At 40.1% G+C, this 23,652-nt stretch overlaps 1 protein-coding gene across 1 annotated transcript in view; it reads left to right on the top strand.

Annotated features, from left to right (window-relative positions):
• The window catches only part of LOC133952820 (CUB and sushi domain-containing protein 1-like), a 284,080-nt gene that overhangs the window by 168,349 nt on the left and 92,079 nt on the right, over positions 1-23,652 (top strand). The window contains exons 22-28 of the mRNA XM_062386890.1: positions 1,409-1,597; positions 3,282-3,451; positions 9,306-9,462; positions 11,770-11,961; positions 18,603-18,729; positions 19,864-20,075; positions 22,067-22,258. Coding sequence (XP_062242874.1) covers positions 1,409-1,597; positions 3,282-3,451; positions 9,306-9,462; positions 11,770-11,961; positions 18,603-18,729; positions 19,864-20,075; positions 22,067-22,258 — 1,239 coding nt within the window. The remainder of the gene's footprint in view (positions 1-1,408; positions 1,598-3,281; positions 3,452-9,305; positions 9,463-11,769; positions 11,962-18,602; positions 18,730-19,863; positions 20,076-22,066; positions 22,259-23,652) is intronic.

The raw sequence follows: 23,652 nt of genomic DNA, 5'->3' as shown, positions 1-23,652 counted from the left end.
CAAGGTCAGATTAATGCTTTATTAAAAGTGTGTCTATGTATTCAGTATTTTTAGTTTTGTAAGAGGAAAGCCAACAGATGAAGATAAACAGTTTGGTCCGTACATCTGTTTAGCTGCTCCACCTCCGTTTGCTCAGCCACTTCCCTGAGCTGGGGGACGAGACAGTCCTCAGTGGGGCTATTGGGCTTTGTGTTTGGATAACACATAATGGCAAAGGCAACACAAATCAACAAATACAATATGTTGTTGTTTATTTAGTTATCTTTGATTTATTATATTACATTGTGGGATTTAAATGAAGCCTTAACTTAATTCTGTGAATTCTAAGAAGTTACGACTACTTGCATAGTGCATAGTTTGGCTAGTTTCCTTCAAAGAGATAGAAAATTCAGCACTAAGCCGATGGAGGGGCGGGTGAAGAGGTTGAGTCCACAGAGCCCTTCTAGAGTTTAAGGGATAAACAGTGTTGCAGCAGAATCCAATACGATTGAAGTCAAAACGACATTCATATTCAACTCAAAAACTAGGTAATTTACACCTAAATGTCAATTGGTATCTTCCAACGAGATGTAAACATGGTGTTAGTGATCTTGTTTGGAGTCAAATATAAATGTCGGGGCTTACGGGCACTTGGATGACACCACACGGACAGTATTGAGGCAGTTTAGAATATTTTGTTGTTTTATAACGTCTGAAGGACTCACAATTGACTTCCATTGGATTCTGCTCTAACAAAGTTTACCCCTGAAACTCCAGAAGTGATTTGTTGACTCAAACACTTCACCCATCCTTCCATCGGCATAGTGATGAGTAGATATTTAGTGAATTTCCTTTTCGGTGAACAGTCCCTTTAAGCAACATTGGTTTAGCTGATATTTGTATTAACTATTAGCTAATTTATACGTTTGTGATATTTTCTCATCACTTTTAGATGTAAATGCTGCTATACTAACTGGTTTAAAATACTCAATAAGTTGCATAATCAATGCTGATCAATAACTTGAGACAGAGCCAAACTGCAGTGACTGCAGTTTGGCTTTAGTCTTAATTTTCCTAGTGTCTACAAATATTTTTGTGATGAAAAAGTATACATTTTAATGGGATGATTTAAGGTATATAATATCGTAAATAAGTCCAAAACAAATTAGAAAATGTTGGCTTTGTAGCGCAGTGTTGTGATTAATTGTCTGGATAACAATATGAGTTTTTAATCATCTGCTTGAATTACAAGTGATGTCTCACTGTTTCAGGTTTAAAGTTTTCCTAAAATGTAGTGAAGTTCTTTATATTTATTTGATATGGGATGATATGACATTCAAATATATATATGCTCCTATATATTGCGCACGACTTTAGTCTATTTATTATGTATTTTCAACAATGTTATTTCACTCTCCTGGATGTTTAGAGTACGACTTGGAGCCGTGCGAGGATCCCGGTGTGCCTGCGTACAGCAGAAGGATGGGATTCAGATTTCGAGTTGGTGACTCGCTGGCCTTCTCTTGTTTCCATGGCTACCGACTTGAGGGAGACAGCAAGATCACTTGTCTGGGAGGAGGCCGGCGAGTCTGGAGCAACACACTGCCACGATGTATAGGTAAGACACAAAAGTACACGTAGACTCACTGGCTGAGTTGTGTCTCAGAGAAAATGTGAAGTAATTGGCACTGCACACAAAACAAATGCAGGTGAGGGTTGTTCTACTACGTGTATTGTTGTCCAGAGCGTGGGCATTGCACTGTAAACTCATTGAACTTTCCTTATACAACGGAACAATACACAAAGTAATGTTGCTGTGTCAAAAGTATTTCTGGCTTCATTCTTTATAGTTTGGAGTGGTTTATCTTCTATGACAATATCTGGTAGCTTGTAAAGTACAACTTTCAAATTAACTTCTTCAGCACATGAATGAGCCCAAGGGTGAAGTATCAGCATTTTCATGGTTGTAATTCACGAATGTTTTATTGCTGACACAATGGTAATTTACTATTATTTGACTGGTTGAGTGTTGGTTTTATATGCCTGGATTTGGCTTTTAGCAGGTCATAATTTGCTGGTATTTGATGAGTATCAGTGTTTCCCTGGATGCTGCTGGCAATTTATGAGAGGCTGACTGGTGGCTGCTGGTAATTTCCAAGCCCCCAAGAAGAGCAGACTGAAACGGCTATAATAGCACTATCTGTCAAGAGATCAGACCTGACTAAGAGGGACCCGAGCAACTGCAGCTGGCAACGTCCACCGGGTTCATCGCTCTCTTTCTTTCTAAATGTCCGTCTCTTAACTTCTCTGTCTCTCTTTCTAACTGTTTCTCCTCCTCTCCCTCAGCCTTTGCCCAGTCCTTGGGTAGATAATTAGGCCATTAGATGTTTTATGAAAAGCGTTAATGCTGTGTCTTTTGTTACTCCCGTTTTCCCTTTCCTAATTTCTCACTGCATATTTTCAAAGGGCTCTAGTCTTGGTCCATCTACTACCCTCTCTTTTTTTCCAACTTTCTCTTCACACCCTATTCTACTCCCCACTTTTCCTCACACATTGTTTGCAGCATCCTTGAATAACCTCAACTACATACAATTTACAAAGATGTTGTTTTGAATTTCGGATTTGTTCAGATTTGATACAAACTGTATATTTCATTGTTTTATCTGAGTGAGTTCCATATTGTTCCACACCGCCTTCTCTCTTGTCTATCTCATTACTTCAATTTCCTCTTTATCCCTTCCCGAGCACTGGTGGTCCTCCTCAGTGGGAGTTAAAAGCCTGCTCGGCTCACTTCTTTTTCCTCTCCTCATTTACATAAGACAAAACTCTATTTGCACAAAGTACCACTTATTTGAATTCCTAAACTTTGATAGGCACTGCACCTGCCAGATAATTCTGTATAATTTATAGGAAATACTTTTTCCAATCGAAATCATCCAGACCTGCTTCTCTGCGTTTTTTTTTTTCATTTTACCCTCTTATGTATAATTGGTTTTCTTTTGAATGAGTTTGCTGCTCATTCTGTTTGTTGCCATTGTCTTGTTTAAAGTACATTTCAAACATACATTTCAGTTCTATTAAGCTGCTGTATACTGTATGCTTCAGTGTCATCATTATTATCATGTCCACATATTTGAATAAGGTTTGTGGTTATAAAGGATGTGCTTTTTTCTCTTATCTCTCTTTTCATGTAAAATTATGAGCCCTTTGCCATCTCATTCCGACTGCTCAAAAATAATTAGGTAGAATTGCTGTGATTTTTGATCCACAGTGTCCTTGTCCCTTTTCCTCTCTTGCTGCAGCTGAATGCGGCGCCTCCTCATTGGGGCCAGAAGGGGTTCTCCTTTCTCCCAACTTCCCCTCAAACTACGATAATAACCACGAGTGCATTTACCGCATCACCACTGAAAAGGGCAAAGGAATCGGGCTGAAAGCTGAGAGCTTCTCATTGCAAGATGGAGACAATCTCAAGGCATGTACACACACACACACACACGCACACACACACATACACACACTCTCTAAAATGCACATAAATAATATGCATGTTAACAAGATCAGCTTTTCCCAATCAGGATGCACATGGATGGCTCATTTATTCAACAATTCAGGCACACATTTAAACGCACACTCATACAACAGGAATAAAACCTAATTATAAGGAAATAAGATGCATCACAACCACCATAACCCTGTCTGTGCTGTAGTAAAACTGTGGTTCATGATGGCTTCAAATGGAGATTTAAGAATTCCAATTTTTTTATCTAAATTAGTTCTAAGGATTGAGATGATGAGGGGGATGAAAACAAGTAGTTATGTACAGTAGCTGTTAGCTATGTTGAATGTTTTGGTCCCCAGAAGTGAATAGCATCAAAAGCATCAACTTGAATATGTACATACACCTAAATATTTGAAGAACATGACTGCGGATAGTATTCAATTATTCTTGTGTATATATGTATATATTTTTTGTTGATGTTTGTCACTTCACTATTTCCCCATGGTTTCTCTTAATTTATTCATCAAGAAGTATGGTTAGCTTCCTGATACCAGAACAGTGACAAACTGAACTCACCTCTCATTTCAGGGCTGTTTGAGGGGTTTCATTACTCCCTCTTCTTTATGTAAAGGAGCTTGTGCTATTTCCGCACAACCAATGTCTGCACTAACAGTAGGTGATAGGATGAACCATCGGTCTTTCACTGTTTTGCAAAAACTAGTCAAGAGGAAAATAAGAACATCTCTTTCCTCGGTGCCTGTCTGTACTCTACATATTCTCCAGTCCTGATATAACCTCTGCTATGGTAACATCTATACTAAGTTCTTTTGGACCTGCCACTGCTGTGTTGGTAACTTCTTGCTGTTCTCAGACCAAAGAACAACCAATAACTGCCCATAGTTCCTTCCTAAAATCGCACTGATTGGTCTGAACCACTGCGAATCAGCCACAAGCAAATAGTTTGGAACCTGGCAAGATTGAGCTTGCTAGAAATCCAGCTGCCTTGCAAGATTACTTTGGAAGTGACTATCACAGCCATCTGCTCCCGGCAAGAAACCACAGCCGGCGCTAGAGGAAACTTATAGCACATATAGCACCTTTAACACAGAACCAGAAAACTACCTTGATGAGAATTTCTCCACTATTTATTTTATGTCTTTCCACTTCAGACATATATTTTGTTACGGTGCTGAGTCCAAAGTTTTTTTTACCCAAGCTCATTCTGCAAGCTTTTGTTCCAGCAGCGAACACCTGGCACAATTAAGATGTCAGGAAACTTGTATTCCTTCATTATCTGAAGAACAAGACTGGAAACACAAGCAACCGGAAGGGCTTTGAATCCTGCTTTTATCCAGTATGTAGTTAAATTGTATTACCGAGGTCCAGGTCCCAGATGTTAGATGTGTTAAACATTGCTGTAAGAAGCAATAACATCCCTGCAGGGGTTTATTACCCATGTTCTCTATTAGTGCTCCTGCTGCAGTGGCCATCCATGGCTGAACGGATACATGAGAAGACGGGGCACCAGGGATCAATTCTTCCTCTCTTAACTCCTTTAAGGAACATATTGTTCTGTTAGTCTATAGAATTATTGTTCTAATTGGAGGTTAACCCTGGGTTTAATGCTCTTATGGCGACACATTTGGGTCCGAAATTTGGGTTATTCCACATTTTGTAGTTGCAATCAACCTTTATAATGCTGTAAGATAAATCATAATGCATAGGCAATTCAGGTTTGTTCATGTGTAGAGAAGGTTTTCATTTGAAGTTAAGATTTGTGTTTGTAGACTATATTTATGTTGTTTTTTAACCAGACTGTGGATAAAATCTTTGTAAAAATGAGTGATGAGGTGACTACAGAACTGCATTTGTGCCCAGATACAAAGCAGCAAACTGTGTGTAAAACTCATTGTCCCCACACTTTGTGTCACACTGACTTTAGAAGCATGAGCTTTGACCCTGTTTTTACACCTGAATCGTACTTTATTTATTTGTGTAACTTCACCATTCATATAATTTTTTATAAGTCATAAGTCTTTTTTTTTAACAAATAGATATTCTTTTCTCAGTTTTCCGGTGCCCTTTGCAAATTTGAAGGATTTGTTGTTGTCACAATGTGCATGCAAGGATTTAATTGAAGCATTAACATATTATAAATTAGTGTACGTCTGAACTATTAAGAGAATTACAGAAGTCTTCTCTCGGGAATATGAGCCCACTTCAGGGTCAGTTGAAACAGCTGTGTGAACTGTTTTACCGTCTTGATGTTGTCCTACAGACATCTTCTGAAATGTTTTTATTCACAATCTATCTTAGCAGTATTAGGCCTGTGGGCAAGGTTGAGGCAGGATGTGGTTGGAGTGTATTATCAGTATGAGGTGTAGAGCATTGGTTCAGCCTGCCTGTGGTTAAATTGTGTTAGCAGGTTTCTAACTGAAGTTTAATGCGGCTCAACGTCATTGTAAAAGGTAGAAACGTTCCCCGTGGAACATCCATCAAAAAATCAAATCCTCCTGCAAGAAAGGACAGTCACACTAAATTAGGTTTGTGTTCGTCACACAATATTTGACATTAGCTTTACACTAACGCTACACACTGCGTAATTGCTCCAGAGATACAGTCTTATCTTTCATACTAACATTAGGCCAGTATACCACAAACCCAAACTGCAGCATACACATTCCCGAGAAGCGAAACATTGCAACCACTTAAAAAGTTCAGGAATGAACTTTCCCTTGTGTTATATTGTGTTCCCTTTTCACTATTTCGTCAAACGCATGTGCAAATTTTTCACTTGAGAATCATTTTCAAATGTATTGGGCACATTCAAAGTCATGTAATGTAGTCAGTATGTAAAGTTTAGCATGCTGTGGTTTAATTACCTGTAGCCTACTGCAGCCAGCTTGTGTGATGGAACTGGGTATTTATAAGGGCAATGACTATGTACAACATGTCTGTTAGTTATAAATCTCCCTAAGAATTAGCGGAAAGCCAAATGCAAACTATAATGAACTAGAAGTAAATCCCCAAAGTGCCACTTGGGCTTGCAATTAGCATGCCACTCCCCAGGCTGAGCGTGATGGAGCCAATGCCGGCTACTGCTGCTGAAAACTGAACACAGGCCATTTGTTTCACAAGGGTTCAGTCTAAAATCTCTGGTAACATATGGACCAGATCCTTCCAATTTCCTTCTGCTTTTGGTGAAGGTTTTTGCCCTGGTACTGTAGAGGGTAAAGAAGAGCCAGGCTCAAATCACCTAAAACGTACTCTAATTCAGTGCTTGACTAATTTTACTCTGATGTACACCCGCCCGGAGGAGGGGAACAGATAGGGTGAGACAAAATGGGGGGGGGGGGGGGGGGGTTGTTATATTATGAAAATAGAGCTGGTGGGAGAGCAAGCAGAGAGAGAGAGAGAGAGAGAGAGAGAGAGAGAGAAAGAGAGAGAGAGAGAGACAGAGAGAGGAGGGGTGGCAGATGGTGACATGTTGATTTATGAGCTGCAGGGCTTTTTCATTAACCATACTGAGTTTTACAGAAACTGAGGGAGGAGGCGAGAAAGATAGAATGAAAGTGGGAGAAAAACAGAAGGAGAGCAGGAGAGAGAGGCGGTAAGATGCAACATTTTGGGGACACTGACAGAACTGGAGGGATTTGCAGGCGTAGAAACAGGAAGAGCGAAATAAAGTTCTAGGAGAGATATTATTACACTGCTCCTCTGTTTTAAAATAATCTTCTTTTTTTTCAACTCATTTTCACTCAGTCCTTTACCATGTGTGTCTATCTTCCTCTTCTCTCCGCCGAAACCTCACACCCACTTCACTGTTAGTTGGCCTCACGCAGAAGTGTCTCCTCCGTCACCTTGGCCCTTTATCTTTGGCGTTCCCGCCACCTGCAGACCTGTCACCACCAATCTGCAGAAATGTCCCCGACTGGCAAATATAAGCACTAGCAGTTCACATTTATATTCCAGCTGTGCGGTTGTATTATGAGGTACTTCAGAATCCTAATTCCCTCCTTCAAACTGCACTCAAAAGTAGACTGCACTTCCCAAACTACTGCTTCTCCACACAACGAAGCTGCAGTCATCACTAGACTTAAGATGAAAAAGTTTACCTCAACACAAAAAGTTGTTTGATGTCAGATATTTTGTATCTAGCACTTGAAACGTTTAAACATTAACCATATAGATGTGTGTATTTTCTTCTGCCTACTCTCCATATCCTCTCTCATGGCATTGCAAATACTATTTCCCCTAAAATATGGCTAAATACACAGCTTCCATTTGTCCGATCACTTTGTTGTATGTATCTAGGTCCGCTCACTCAGGTTCCAAAAGACAAACTGTGAATTTAGTCCAATTTTAGGGAAAAAGTATAAAAAAAAGATACTGTACCCTTTAATGGGTTTTTGAGCTATAAAATAAATAATATGAATATTCTTTGATAATAAACATAATCGTTGGTTTAATATCATATTTAATAACACATTTGGCCCAAAGTGCTTTTAAAAATTTGTCTTGGACCTTACAGAGCCAATGTCATCAGCTTAGGGATATCTCTATGTCAAGACATGTATATATATTTTAAAGGTGAAGATGCCTAAACTTGAGGTGAAGTTACACTTGGAAACAGAGCGAGCAGCACATTTGGATACGAGTGATGTTTGCACATCAGCCCTTCAGCTGGATGCTGTTACACTGTTTCATTTGTGTTATTAAACTCAAGCTTGCTCTGTGTTGCCAAGTTGCAATGATCTTATTTGGCAGCCTTCACTCTACCCACTGTATCTCCTTGTCTCACAGTGCACATTGACAATAAATTACCTCCAGCTGATTTCTCTTGTTTGACGCTGCCAGTAAACAGTTGATGATCATAATTCAAGAGATGAGAAGCATAATTTTCATTTCAAATAAGATTGAGGCAAAAAGAGCCAAGATGCCAACATCTTCATGAATTTAATATTTTTCACCTCCTCTGATATGTGCTGCAGAATCTCAAACCAAGTCACACACACGCACACACACTTTGACTTGCTGCTTTCAACACTGTTTAGTTAACATGCAAACTGAGGCCTTTAGGTTTACTGACGATATCTAGGAAACACACTCTATTGCTCCTCAGCGGTTTTCTCTGTGGAGGATTCTGTAGCTTTATAACTTTTCAAAATGTAAACACAAATTTAGAACACTTATCAAACCTAGAGACACCTTCAACCGTGAATAAGCTTCTTTTTATTTTTCATCTAGGCCTGCAATATCCCCTCTGCCAATACTCAAATTAAAGTGATACCTAAATCTGCTGCTTCCCGCAGGTGCTAGACAAGGATTAAACTGCAAAAACTCTAACTGTGGTTATACAACATCCTCATTTCACCAATTTAATTGTTGTAAACAACATTTCAAGTAAGGTAACCAATTTATTTACCCACCATCAACATTTTGTTTCCTGACTCTCTGGAATAGTTGCATAAAAATGTTGATGGTTGATCATTAAAATTGGAGGGTTTCATCAGTTCTGCTTATTATTATAAAGCCTCTCCATAGCTCACATGTGACCTTAGAAACATCCATGTGGTATTTGAGGCTCCCTCTTTGTGGTGTTTCACAAGATCCACGCTGATGCAAGTGGCTGTTTTTTGCTTTAACTGAAAGTCTTTGCCCTTCTTTTGTTATTTGGTACTTTTGTGACTCACGGCAACACCGCAGTGCACTTGTATCAAGAGTTAAAGACCAAGTGCTTGCAGTGCAACAGGTGCTCACTTAAACCTCTGCAAAACCACATCCTAATCTCTTTATCCGACGCCCTGTTCCCGTGTTTGATTGATAGGTATATGATGGAGAGAACACTTCATCCCGTCTCCTTGGCAACTTCACACGTGACAGCATGACAGGTTATGTCATCAACAGTACGTCCAATCACCTGTGGCTGGAGTTCAACAGCAACGCCTCTGGAACCAGTCAAGGCTTCCGCCTCTCATACACAAGTGAGTCATTTTAACTGAATGAACTTATTAATATAGATGGGTAGTTTTTATACTGTATTTACTTTTACAACCATGGTGTGTGATGCTCTGGAGGGTTTATTCAGTTATGGCAAACCCCTTTAAATGCTCTTTACTCACATGCACAGAATCAGTAATTTGACTATGTCATCGCTAAGGTTCACTTAATAAAATGATTTGAATTGAATCTAGAGCAGCAGGGGTTGGATTGCCCTCAGGAATATATATCCCGTGTCTGCCCTGTGCCTCAGTCAGGTATTTCTTCAGTGCTACATACCAGGCTGAAATAGGTGTCATGTACCGCAACACTCTATAGAGACAAATTACCAAGCGATTTTGTTTACTTCTGAAAGAGGAGGTTGACATTCTGAAATTTCCTCTTAAAGGTCAAATCTAACGTGCAAGAGTAGTTCACCAAGCAAACAGAAGTGACCGCACAAGTGCCGCACAAGCTCTGTCTCTCGTTTTCTCTCACACACACAAACGCACACACCTCAATTGCTTTTAAGAGAGTCCGTTAAGAAGGCACGACCAGCTGCCGTGTAAGTCAAAGAGGCTATTAGGTGAGTATTTATCTGAAAGTCATTAAAAGGAGGTGAGAAAGTGTCACATCTGGAGGGGAGGTGTGGCTGGATGGAGGGACAGAGGGAGGGAGGTGGATGCTATATGGATCCTAGATGGATGCTCTGTATGTCAGTGAAACCATTAGACACTTGTGAATATGCAAGTAATTAAATTAGGGAAGGTGTCACCTTCTGGAAAGTTCTGCAACAATGGAGGGACTGATAGATAGAAAACAAAAGGAAGGAGAGAGAGGCGTCTGAAGGGCAGCGGTGGTTTCTTAAATATGGACAGGGACTGTTAAAGCAGTTGTATGGTTGTAAAGCTGTTTTAATATAGTAATAAGGATTCTAACAATAGTACAAGATATTGAAAAGAATTGTTGATAGAGTTGTGACATATTTCTTCTCAGAGATGGAAATACAAAGAGATATATGTTTGTACATTTCATTTCCAAAACTGGTGACAGGTAACTCCAAATGTTGTTGTCTGTGTTAAACACAAAAGCTTCACCAGGAGCAAAGTGTGATTGGACAGTGAGGGTTCATTTTTTGTGGCCAGAAACAACCGATAACAGGATCTGTTTTGCATATAATTACATCACTTAACAGTCAAGAGGATCTGAGGAGTTTGCTGTTATGATATCAAATAATTTGGCTTCCTATGCAAGAAAGATACAACACAGTCTTTAGGATTCGCTTCCGGTCACCAAAGAAATGTTGATGACCGGAAGCGAATCCTTCCTGTCATCAAGCGAAATACGTCAAATGATATTTACGTCAAAAATATAATTTGACGTATTTCGATTACCTGAAATTGTGAATCTGAAGGACATGTCTTTGAATTACAGGCATTACTCTACACTCAATTTAAATTATTTTCATCCATCCATCCTTTGAGTTTGCAGTGGCACCAAGAAAGTCCACCGATCCTGTTTCCTTCCATTCCTACCATGCTTGTTCAAAAGCTATTTTGAGTCTTAATAAGTTCATGTTCATAAATATGATTAAACACTTGATTAGATGATATTTTCTGGTCACAAGTTGACTTGTCTGTTAGATACTTATTTCCACTTTACTGATAGTGAGTGGCCCACTGTTCATTGATGTTCTGTTCATAAGAGGTTTACCAGGGGAAAGAGTATATGTGGGTGACATTGTTCTGACTTTGTTTATCCATCTGTATTTGAGGTGAGAAAGTTTCTTCTACTTTGATATCTTTAAAACACAAACATACCCCTTGCGGTGTGCTCATTCAAGTGTACATAATATTACTGCTGATTTGGGATGTGGTGTTATAGTTTGATATGTCCTGCCACAGTTTCATAGTGGATCCAAACCTTCAATCCATAAATATTACTGCTTGCACTGCTCACTACTCATCATTGTGTCCTTCAGAAAAGAGAGAAGCCCATACATATTTGAAAATATCAGAAACAAGTATATGAGTAGAATCTCGAGAAATGTCCGTCGCTTTCACTGCAGCTGTCACATAGGCTTTCAACATTATGTGAGCTGTGCACTCAATATTATCAACCCTCAGTGTTCAAACTACATTTTCTGCAGAAGCACTGGGATTCAGTAAAATAATAGTGTGACCTCTTCTCCAAAGCTGCTCTGAATCATCCTGTTCATTTATGCAATGTTGTCTCACTGCATGCAAAGAGAAACCTTTTCTGTTTGTGTGTAAGCACCTTGTGTTTGTGTGTGTGCGTGTGTCTCTCTCTAGGTTTTGACTTGGTACGCTGTGAGGAACCGGGTGTCCCTAGTTATGGCTATAAGATCCAGGATGACGGCCATTTTGCCAACACTTTTGTCCTCTACTCCTGCAACCCTGGATACAGCCTCCACGGCAGCAGTACACTGACCTGCCTCAGTGGGGACAGACGTGTCTGGGACAAACCACTTCCCTCCTGTATCGGTTAGTATGTCAACACGTGTGCAAGTTCTATGTACATCAATAATTCATGAGTACAAGATCTGAATTATTCACCTGTGGGTGAGTTTTTTTTTATATTATTCAGTGAGAAATGTAGCCTGGCTATGCAGCAGTCAACTGCTGTCTGTTTCTCAACTCCAACAAGAGCACGAAGGCTTATGAGAGAGAGTTGGTGAGTCAATACAGAGGGAATACTTTGAAAAGACTGCAGAGGGATTGATGGGAAATATTTGAAGTTGTCGTAACACGCCTCATTGGGTAAAAACTACCCTTACAGATCCATCAGCCTATGCACACAAGACTATCTTCACTGGGGCATCAGAGTTAGATTTGAGTGGACCTCTGTGTGTTTTAGGGATGGCATGTTTATGGTGCAAAAGTAAGTGATTACTGTCTGAATTTAACTGTGATACATTTTTATTGTAAGTTAGACTACTTGCTTGTACCCTGAAGGTGTTTGCAGTATTTTATTCCAGGTACTTTGACTGTTTTATTCTAATCATGCACAGTAAATAGAATATTCTATCAGGCCAGAGGCATTATGTTTTGGGGTCGTCGATTCATTCGTCCATCCCCTCCTTGAGAATCCAATATCTCAGGGTCAACAAGAAGGGAGTTCTTCAACTCTGGCACAAACGTTTCTTGCATGAACTGATTAGATCTTGGTAGTCAGAGGTAGTCAAAGGTCAAACAAGGAACCAGAGGCAATGAAAGAAGAAGCAGCTCGTTAAAACAACCAAGCATTTCAGCCCTGTCAGAGACTTCATGTGAGTCCTTAATACATGACGGAAGCTTAATGATTTTTTTATTATGGGTGCATTGCAGTGCACTACATATTACTATTCCCCATACTTCTTATTCTTACTTCTTCTTCCGTAAATTTTCAATACGCTTCTCCTCCCACAAATTTTGTCGCACATTCACGAGACCTACAAATAAACCTGTGGAATTACGTCGATCGGTGTGCTATTATTCAGATTTTTGATTCGTCCCCAGCTTCGCCCAAAGATCGCGATAACGTGGCCAAAAACGTACAATGGGACGCAAGCTCGCTCTACCAAAAGAGTAAGAGGCTGAAAATCAGTGTTTTTAGACCCTTTTTTCGTCACTGAAACTGCTCTCAAATCCCCAAACGGAGGTCCTCAGACTTGAGGTCGTGAGATTGTTTCCTTCGCAGACATGTCACTCTCAAGAGATTCATGAAATGAGAAGTACGTTTCTAAACTGCCCGCATGGCCTCATTTTTTGGTCTATTTTTAGACTACTTCACAGGTGTTAATCAACACTGTAGGTGGTTCAGTCAGTAGAGCAGAGGGACAGTGATCCAGAGGTGGTCAGTTCACGTCCCAGTGTGGGTGGGGTTTAAATAGTTTTTTTTATTTTCTTTGTCTTTCAGGGGGGAACTGTTGAACTACAATGTGATTGACTCTTTATCAGATTCCTGTGTTAGTGTGTATGAAGTGATAGTGATAGTGCCACCTGGTGGTCGGTGTGAAAATGAAGTTTTAGCAATCGCACCCAAAATCCTGTCACATGATCACAGCCCTGACCTGATCAAGTCAGAACTATTAGTGCTTACACATTATTAGTGATAGCGCCACCTAGTGCTCCGTCTGAAAATGAAGTTTGTGCAATCGGTCCCAAATTGAACACACTTCATTCGATTCCAGACCTGAACAGATGTATTAGTGCGTTTGCAGAGATCTGGATAGCTCCACCTAGTGGTTGGTGTGAAAATTAAGTTTTAGCAATCGCCCCCAAAATCCCGTCACATGATCAGAGCCCTGTCCTGAAGAGGTCGATGAGTGTGTATGCAGTGTTAGCAATAGTGCCACCTACGATCTAGTCTCTCTCTCTCTCTTAAACCAGTCTCTCCCTCTCTCTCTCTCTCTCTCTCTCTCTCTCTCTCTCTCTCTCTCTCTTTTATACTAGCCATTCTCTCTCTCTCTCTGGGTCTCTCTCTCTGGGTCTGTCTATCGCTCTCTTAAAGCAGCCAGTCTCTCTCTCTCTCTCTCTCTCTCTCTCTCTCTCTCTTCCTCTCTCTCTCTCTCTCAAATTGACAGAGTCTGTCACTCTTCCCAATAAAAAAAAAAAAGTCTCTTTTTGACCCGGACGCAAAAGGCACCCATTTCGAAATTTCTCGGCAGGAGGAATTTTCTAGTTTCCATTGAAAGATTTAATATTTAAAAGGTCAAGCTCAATGTGACCTCACTAAACATGATTTTTCGAAGTGCAACCTAAAGTGTTTGGTGGAGACATATAACTGCGAGGCAGTAATTCAAGTTGCCAAAAAGTGATGTAATGTAAAAACAACGATGACGCATCTAGAATTGTTGCCTTTTGATAGAAGTTGAGACAAGAATCACATTATGACGTGTGCATCTTTTCAGATACTGAACAACACAGACTAGAGTGAAAGTAAAGACGAATGCACAATACTGATCACTGCAGCATATCTTCTTCTTTTCAGTTTCCCTTTGATTATATATGAATACAGAGAATATGGTGGCAATAATTTCAATTGGAGAAATTCAACGTTTCTATACACCCACATCACATGTGCTAAGACTACTCGTGAAAACAATGATCATGGGAATAACAGTCAGACTTAGATAATCCTGACTCATGCTTCAACAGAGAGCTACAGAAAGTGAGGACAAAAATAACAGTTTATTAAGATCTTTTGCATTTCGAGTTGAGTTGAAGTGGAGATCATCTGAATTACCCGTCACCTCATCCCACAGAGAGAAAAGGGCTAAAGGCCGTCTGAAGACCCAGTGTTTGGCTTGACCACTCTGGGTTGCTGATGACAAGTGGCTGTGAGACATGGCGAACTTCAGGAAAACAATATTTTTTGTTTCATGTGACAAGAGACTAATGAAATATAAATATAAACAGTTTATACCATTTCTGCTAATAGAAAAACGCAAGTCCCCAATGTGCTTGCTCATTATAGGAACTGTTGGGTTTCCCTATTAATTCTGAGGTCTTCACCTTATTATGTTAGGATTTGACGCTTAACATTGAACTGAATTGAATAGCTTTTATTTTAAAGGCTGAATGTCATATAAACACATTTAAAAAGGGAACATAAAAACAAACTGACCGAGATCGGTCACGTATCAACTTCATATCAATTTTTAGTGGAAAGGTCATAACATTTTGTAAATAATTTTGTGGGAGGAGTGCTAGAAGGCCTAATACAATATTTAGCGATAACATGGCTGCTGCTCTGTCCTCACACAGTATCAGCTTTTATTTTTTTTCAGACAGTAAAACTTACAAAAATGGAGCTCTCTCATTTGGAAAATCAAAAATCAAAAATTTTAAGAATATTTGAATGTTCCTCAGGTTGTGAGGTAGACAGACTGCCAGGGGTAGATAGAGCTTTCTTCATTTTGTTGGAGAGGACGATAGTGTGCTTCGACAAGGAGATGTTTAGTCTTTTGCTTATTGACCTATAAAAGTAATTTAATGTTTAACTTCAGTTAGCCATCTTAATATTGGTTCAACCACCGGTGAAACATAAACCTGACGTTGGTATCCCAACAGAAAATTTGGAAAAATGTTATTGTCCATAATTCCTGCATGTCCATAAATATTTTGTGGCTTTGCATAATTTAAAAAAGTGAAGCACTTGCCCTGTAAATATTTCTACCTTATTTAGTGGACCTGAGAACTTGGCAAATGTTAATGTGGAATTCCCAAAAGCCGAGCCAAGCCCTGTGTCTTTCTAACCTGCCAGCACACCTGAGCTCTCTGAGCTGGAACTTGGCCTGATGCAGTTGCTAATAGCAACTAAAAAGGATGTGTGTGTGCGTGTGCATGTGTTGGTGTGTTTGTGGAATGAGAAAGTGTTTGACTTGATATACGTGTGTGTTTGTGTGTGTGTGTGTTCATTCCCTGTATACGTCCACAGTCAGTCATTAATTTGTAGCTGCTCTGTCGCTGCCTTATTTTAGGTAAGCCAGCAACCTAGAGAGTACTTGCTGGCAGAGCCCTGAGCTAACTAGCTCTGAAGCTACCTGTGTCTATTCCTCCTTTGTCTGTGTGTCGGGGCATTTGTCTTTCTGCTTCTCTGAATATCTCCGTCCCAGTGTGACTGGCTGGATCCCATATCAGTGTGTGCGAGCACGGAGATGAGGAGATGGCTTCGCCTCAGGCTGTTACTATACCATCCTTCTTTCTTTCCCCCACATGATGTCAAAGAGACATGGTCTGCCTTTGTGGGACTTATTTTGTCGTTCCCCCTCTTCCTCTATTCATAGAGTACACCTGTCTGTCTTCTGCTATCTCTTTGTGAGTGTGTCATTCTCGCTTTCTCTTGTCTGTCTTAGGGAATTGCAGTTGTCTTTGGCTCAAACCACCTAACTTACTCTTGTTTTTCTCTCTCTGTGTGTGTGCTGAGACTCACAAAGAGAAAAGCATATTTCTGGTCTTCTGTGTGGTCTACTGCTACTCCCATTGTGTTTGTGTTTGCATGCGATTGCATTCTGCCTAGGGTAATGCAACAGCAGTAGGTTGTCATATTATTGCAGATTGTGGAGCTGTGTTAACGGCGCCCTCTTAACTCACACAAACACGCAATGCCCACACAACTATAAAGCCCTCACTGTACAAAACTGCTTCCTAATCAGCAGCGATCTGCTGGCTCAGTGGGCTACCATGTGTACCATGTACTACCACGATGCTCCCAGCCCGTTCCCCTGCCTCTCAGTATCTCATCAGTGCCTCCCTCCGAAAACTATTTTAGGAATAGCAAACAAAGCCAGTTATCTCCCGCGCATTGAACAGCATTTATTTTTTGGACGTTGCATATTCTAGAGAGATCCTTAAGAGAAAACAGCCATCAAAGTTACTCACTAACCTTGAAACTGTAAACCAGGGGCTTGGATAATTCAAGGTTGATTTAATGATTCAAGCCTTTTCTTAACTGATCCTCATTTAACTCAACCTTCACACCTCAGAGTAATTTACAGCAAAGTAGAGGAACCCTCTCTTACACAGATGAATTGAAATCTTAATAGGGCCGGAAAGGCGGGATACAAAAGGATTTGGTTCTGTTGAGAACAGAGGTCTTCACAGATCCCAAATGTTCGACTAACCCCAAACCACTGGAACACCTACCTAATCCTTGTTATGGCGATGTTCCTGCTTTGAATGTTTTATACTGTTTCAGTTAGTATGCATTGTCACATTTTCATCCACCCAGGATGACACAGTACACAGAGTGAGGTTATAGGGAGATTACTCGAATCCACCACTTATTGGTGTCATACTTCGGAGACCTCTTTTTTCGTGGTACAGCTCAAAAGCCAAATAGATAACTAGTCGAAATTCCTCTGCAAGGATGCACTCTGAATCCGTGATGGAGCCAGAAAGAGCAAACAAGAAAAGGGCTGGACGAGCATAGCCAATGTTTAGATATAGTCCTGCAATAGAGTAGTTCCCCATAACATGTATTGGTTAAGGAAAACCTCATATTTTGCAAGGACAGCTCAGATTTGATTTGCATCTCTGTGGGCTCATCTGTCCGTCTCTAAGCACCTGCTGACAACCATACATTCTGCTTAAGACATCATCTGTGACTTAATTCATTCAGACCTGAGCATTGTCAGACCCAATGCAAAATGTACCTACATTTAAAAAAAAAGAAGTGTGATGCACCTAGCCAGCAGCCGCAAACAGGCTCATTCCAACAACTCTCAGTCGGCAATTTAAAAATGTCCTGAGATGAATGTGAAGTCATACAAATTAAAAGCATTTGGTTATTGTAACAAAGACTAATTCATAGAAATGATCAAAAGTTGCAGTTTCTCTATTATCCACATTCTGTAGCCAACTGGGCGATAGACAGATGATTATACTTTTCTACCCAACCTATTTGTGAATGCTAGTTATTTTCATTTAAATGAATCCATTTTTATATTAATAATGAATCAATCCAAGCATTTTCTGCAGCCGCAATTATGATAAACACACAGATCTCAGAGCAGCGGCAGTAAAACAACTCGAAAAGGCTACAATTTGAGCAGCGTCCAAATCAGCAGGTCAGCTTCTAGGTTCTCTGCAACATGCCATGCTGTAAATGGCTGAACATGAAAAAAAAGAGATCTTAAACCCGAGACTACCAACGCGACTAATCCGATGAATTACCTCGTACAAATGAATGTGCTAACCATGTCTCTCTGTTTTTCAAATTCACAATGACACTGCAATAGAACGGGTGTAACTGTATATTTGTATCCTTATTTGGTCACCTAATAAGAGATGAGTGCGATGACTCATACTATTGAATAGAGTTCAAATGTTTTTGTCTTTGAGAAGAGTGGAGTTTATGGCTGAGAGGGCTGCAAGTCACCATTAATATCTACTGCAGAGTTTATAATTCATGATAACCCTGTCGCAATCCTTCAGACTGCGTTTTATTGGTGTTTGAAAAACGGCCGGATATTTCTTATTTGTTTTTATCTTTTTTGGCTTAATGTGAAATGATCCATGCACCATAAAACAGGTGGAAACAGCTGAACAATATGCAGTCAGTAAAGCTAAAACAAGTAGTTGAAATATGCTTGTTTTTTTCCAGTGATGTTTGATCGTCTTTGTGTCTCATGTCCTTGTAGCCGAGTGTGGAGGACACATAGCTGGAGCCGTGTCTGGACGCATCCTGTCTCCGGGTTATCCTGCTCCTTATGACAACAACCTCCACTGTACCTGGACTATAGAGGCTGACACTGGCAAGACCATCAGGTAATTATGAAGCACTTGGATATACACTGAATCCGCTGTGAATAGGATGACCTCTAACTCATACACAAGAAACTTTGTGCTGATCCAATAAGGATAATTAGAAACAAGCAAGCGGGTATATCAAAAAGGTCAAAAGAAAAGGCATGCAGGTAGTCGATAATCAACATGGACTGTTATTGGTGTCTTCCTTCTGGAGGCGGGGCCATTTTATGTGCAAGAGCCCCCAGTGACTTGCGAAAGCTGTCAACCTCAAAGACGACAGATTCACTCACATATATATTCACATCACATATTATTCACATAAGATTTCCTGTGAGAAATATAGATGTAAGTTTAAAATGTCATTATATTCAAGTAAATTAACATTTGCAAATGAATTGAAGAAGGAAAGTTCAATTTTAATGATTGGAAGAATGAATTACAGCTGTATTTTACCGCTCAATAATTGCCAGTAGTAGTTATTGTGAATATTATTTTGTTATTTTGCTGGATAAAAGTGTTTTTTTCCAACAAGGTGAAGAAACTTCACAGACATTTCCCCTGCTCATTACTGTGCACGAATGTACTGTATGCACTTGGGCCTCAAAAGCCCCATCTGATACCTGCCGTTACATAGAAGCCTCCAGGCACGTGCGCTTTGTGAGCACACAAAAAAGTGCAAAAAGAAAAAGGAATGTTTTGTTCTACATTCGCTGCAGCAACTCCATTTTAGGAGAAACATTGCGCACTATAGAAGCAAACACTCACAAGACTGTCAGGTAATAATATATTCACTAATTAGAGATAAACGTTCACTGTCAAAGCCACTGCTGGGTTGCAGAGTACACCACATTAGTCATTATGCCATCCTTGTGTTTCTCGACAAATTTTGGCTACTGCTGACATGTGTGTGTGTGTGTGTGTGTGTGTGTGTGTGTGTGTGTGTGTGTGTGTGTGTGTGTGTGTGTGTGTGTGTGTGTGTGTGTGTGTGTGTGTGTGTATGTGTGTGTGTGTGTGTGTGTGTGTGCATGTTTGATCCGTCTATTCTCAGCTCAGCTACATTTTATTTTATGAATATGATTTTGGAGCAAAAGTGCAGACTGTAAAGCCTGTTGTTACCCGATCACTGAGCTGTGTATCTTTGTGTTTTCTCAGCCTCCACTTCATCGTCTTTGACACCGAGATCGGTCACGATATTCTGAGAGTTTGGGACGGCCCATCTGGGCCATCAGACGGGGGGATCCTGTTGAAAGAATGGTCCGGCCCAGCCCTACCAGAAGACATTCACTCGACTTTCAACATACTCACCCTACAGTTTGATTCCGACTATTTTATCAGCAAGCAGGGCTTCTCTATACAGTTCTCCAGTGAGTAACCTAACCTCTCAATCAAAACCATCAAACTCTGTTGTTGTGGATCTGGGAATAACTGAAAAGAAGGAAAAATGTAGGATGATTCTACAAAATCACCAATTTGGGGGGTCTGCTGCACTACCGAATCCCCTAGATACATTTATGGAGAAGAACTAATAACTGAATTAGCAGGGGTTTTAGCTGAGTAACAAACTCATCACACATAGTTTCTTAGTTATTATATAAACCTCATTTATACTTGCTAAAAGATAATTAATCTAGAATTAATGTCACATTTAACAGGATTTCTGAAAAAACCTTTAGCCAAAGTATCAAAATAGAAATGTAATATGTCAACCTGGGACTCCCGACCGGGACCACCAGGGAACAGTGGGGGCTCAGCCCAGTTTGTCTCCCACAGTTTAGGAAACCAGAAGATGTTTAAAAAAAATGATGAGCTCTCCTTCAGCCTATGTTAGATAATTATATTCAAACTATTTAGAAATGGATCACAGTCCCACTCCAGTAGCTTTACACCCCTTGTTCCTCAAATTGATATATTTACAAGAGCGCTTTATCATCCAAAAGGCACAACAAGGAAACGATAGCATGTTTGAAAACATGCTATCGTACTTTCAGCTAAGCGGGACTTAAACAGCAACAATATTGACAACAATATAATATAGACTACAAATAAATTCATAGATAATGACTAATATCTTTTTCATTCAGTTTTACACACACAAACATCCTTGTCCTTCTATTTGGTAGTTTACATATATCTGCATCCAAAAGTGTGCAAACAAAGAGATGCATATCTATCATCATAAATATTTACATCCAGCACATTCCCTCTCTATCTTTCTCACATGTTTAATTTTCTCCCATAATCACCATATTTAAAACAATAAATATTTGCCCTCACAAAACATGCTATTAAACTCCCTTTGTTTACCTCCGTGTTGATTAACCAAACGCCCTTCTTTCCAAAGCATGGTTTGTGGCTGTAGTCAGGGAATGGGATGACTGGGTGACTTTAAAATATATATTTGTCATTTCCTCCTTCTTCACTCTCTGTGTCAATATCTGACCTTTTTAAATGCATGCAGTTGTGTTTCCTGAAGGTTTATTTAACACAATGTGGAATCACTATCATTAGCCAAACACCAGCTGTTGGAATAGTTGTGAAAAAGATAATTTCTATGTTTCAGTGTTAGGGATAGGACTTGAGTTTGGCATAATCCAAATGAGAAGAACACATGAGCTGAGATATGAATTAAAATAAACGATAAATAACACAAAAAGCAGATGTGCTGACTAATTAGTCAATGAATCTTGTTTTTGCTGATTTCCTCTTGTTGATCTTAGGATCTCACAATCCCTGAGAGGTATTATGCATCCTGTCAGGCTTCTAAACCCCCAACTGATCAAATGACAGACATGAATAACCCCTTATATCATTCACCAGTGTCTAGTACACAATACTGAAAGATTATAAATATTAAAGTTTAAGTATATAACAGGTTTGATGCACAGATGCACAGGTTGATTCAATGGAAGCACTTTATTATTTTTAAACACAATTGCAAACATATTTGAAACTCTTTTACTGAGAGTTTGATCGTCATGAAATATGCGATATACTATAGATCTAATTATCCCCAGTTAACACACCACTTTGCCTGAGGGGGGAGCCACTAATTAAAACGCAAAATAGCACCAGGTCAAATTTGATTAAACTGATGATCCATTGAGCAATCGGTTGCTGACTTGTCAGATCGAGCAGGAGCTTTCTATCCCCAGCTACCACTGCTGCCTTCAATGGAATCATTTTGTCAGTCATTGTCGGTGTGGTGACAGTAAGCCCCATTAGAACTCAGACGCTCTTTGTCTGCAGTTTCCAGCGATGATAACACAGTTTGAATGTGTTTGTCTCACTGCTTCTCCCTCGCTCTCTGTCCACCAACGGTACGTCAATATCTCTTTCTCTGTTTCACACTTTTCAGCCACCACAGCAACGACCTGCAACGATCCAGGCATCCCAGTGAACGGCTCTCGATATGGCGACAGTAAGGAGCCCGGTGACAGCATGACGTTCCAGTGTGACCCGGGCTATCAGCTGGAAGGCCAGGACACCATCACATGTGTTCGGATGGACAACAGATTCTACTGGCAACCAGACCCTCCTGCTTGTATAGGTAGGTGTGCATTACTCATGTACTAAGTGAGAGGAAATTGCATGATAATAAGAGATATGATCTGATGCCATGGCGTGATGAGTGAAGCTTTAATGAGTGGGTGAAATTTCATATTGAAAGCTATAAAAATTTCAATTAAATACGTTAAAAAATTGTTAGATAATGTTCATCAGACGTCTGCAATTGGATCCCCTGTTCTTATGATTACATCCCAAAATTGTAAAGTTAACACAAAACCTCTGGATGTGAGATGGTCTAGAATGATCCTACCTCTGACCCCAGAGATGCCTAAAGTCAAGAACTAGCAAGAACGCTGAACTCCAAAAGCAGACGCAGCTCTCAAGACACAAGAAGTAGATGCACAAGAGTTTAACTACACAATAAGTGATTGACAACGTAGAATATAATTAACAAGGTTGTAGTAACAGTGTAGTAACTATCAGGTGTGCTGTCAAAAGAAGTTCCTGACAGGGACCATGTGTAGTGTTGCTAGAGAGATTGCTGAGTGCGACAAACAGACTGATGCAAACAATCTGGTGAAAAAGACACAAATTAAGGAACAGGCGGTTTCCAAAAATACAAGGTTTGAGGCAGGAGCTGGCAAAAGGCTTGAGTTTCCCAAGATGGGATGACGTTCTGGCAAGGAGGTGGTGATCAGGCCAGGCCTCATGTATTGCAGCAGGTGAGTAGATGATTGCAAGATGAGGAACAAGTACATAGAGAAATTGGTGGCACTAAGTGTGGGTGGCGACAAGGCCACCCACTCCGCAATGTGCAAACATCCCAAGGAAGTGTCCAGAAAGAGCACAGACGAGACAGTGCAGGTCCGTTAAGTGCCTCTGTATTGTTCTGCCATACTTCTCTGGAGACAAGTAGGGCTAGAGATATGCTCTTTGAAATCAAGGACAAGCTGGACAGGTGCTGAAGGAATGTTTGCAAGGATAATCACTGTGCCATGTCCTTTAAAATTCAGAAAGCAGCCTAAATTCAAAAAACCTCAGAAATTCATCTCTCTCTGCTGTAGCTGTGCTGGACAGCCAGCACAACAAATGTGCCAGCAATATGTGCCAAACAATAGACATCAACGGTCCACTTGTGAAACCTCATTTAAACCTTTTTTGGATATGCACCAAATTTACACACATAAATTTAAGTCCCCTTAACATCAAACATCCATGAATTATTCAATGTTGAGAAACATTCTGACAGTGTAACAGAAAGTGAAACCATTTTTTTTCAGATATGCCCCCTGACCCGGATCCTCACCAAAATACAATGAGTTCTATCTTGGGTCATGCTCCATCGCTACACAAAATGTCATGGAAATCTGTTGAGTGGCTTTTACATATTCATACTGACAATCAATCAAGTGCAGACCAAAACACAACCTCCCT

This window comes from Platichthys flesus, chromosome 1 (assembly GCF_949316205.1).
Source record: "Platichthys flesus chromosome 1, fPlaFle2.1, whole genome shotgun sequence".
Classification (NCBI taxonomy): Eukaryota; Metazoa; Chordata; class Actinopteri; order Pleuronectiformes; family Pleuronectidae; genus Platichthys; species Platichthys flesus.
This window is presented reverse-complemented; position numbering and strand designations above follow the sequence as displayed.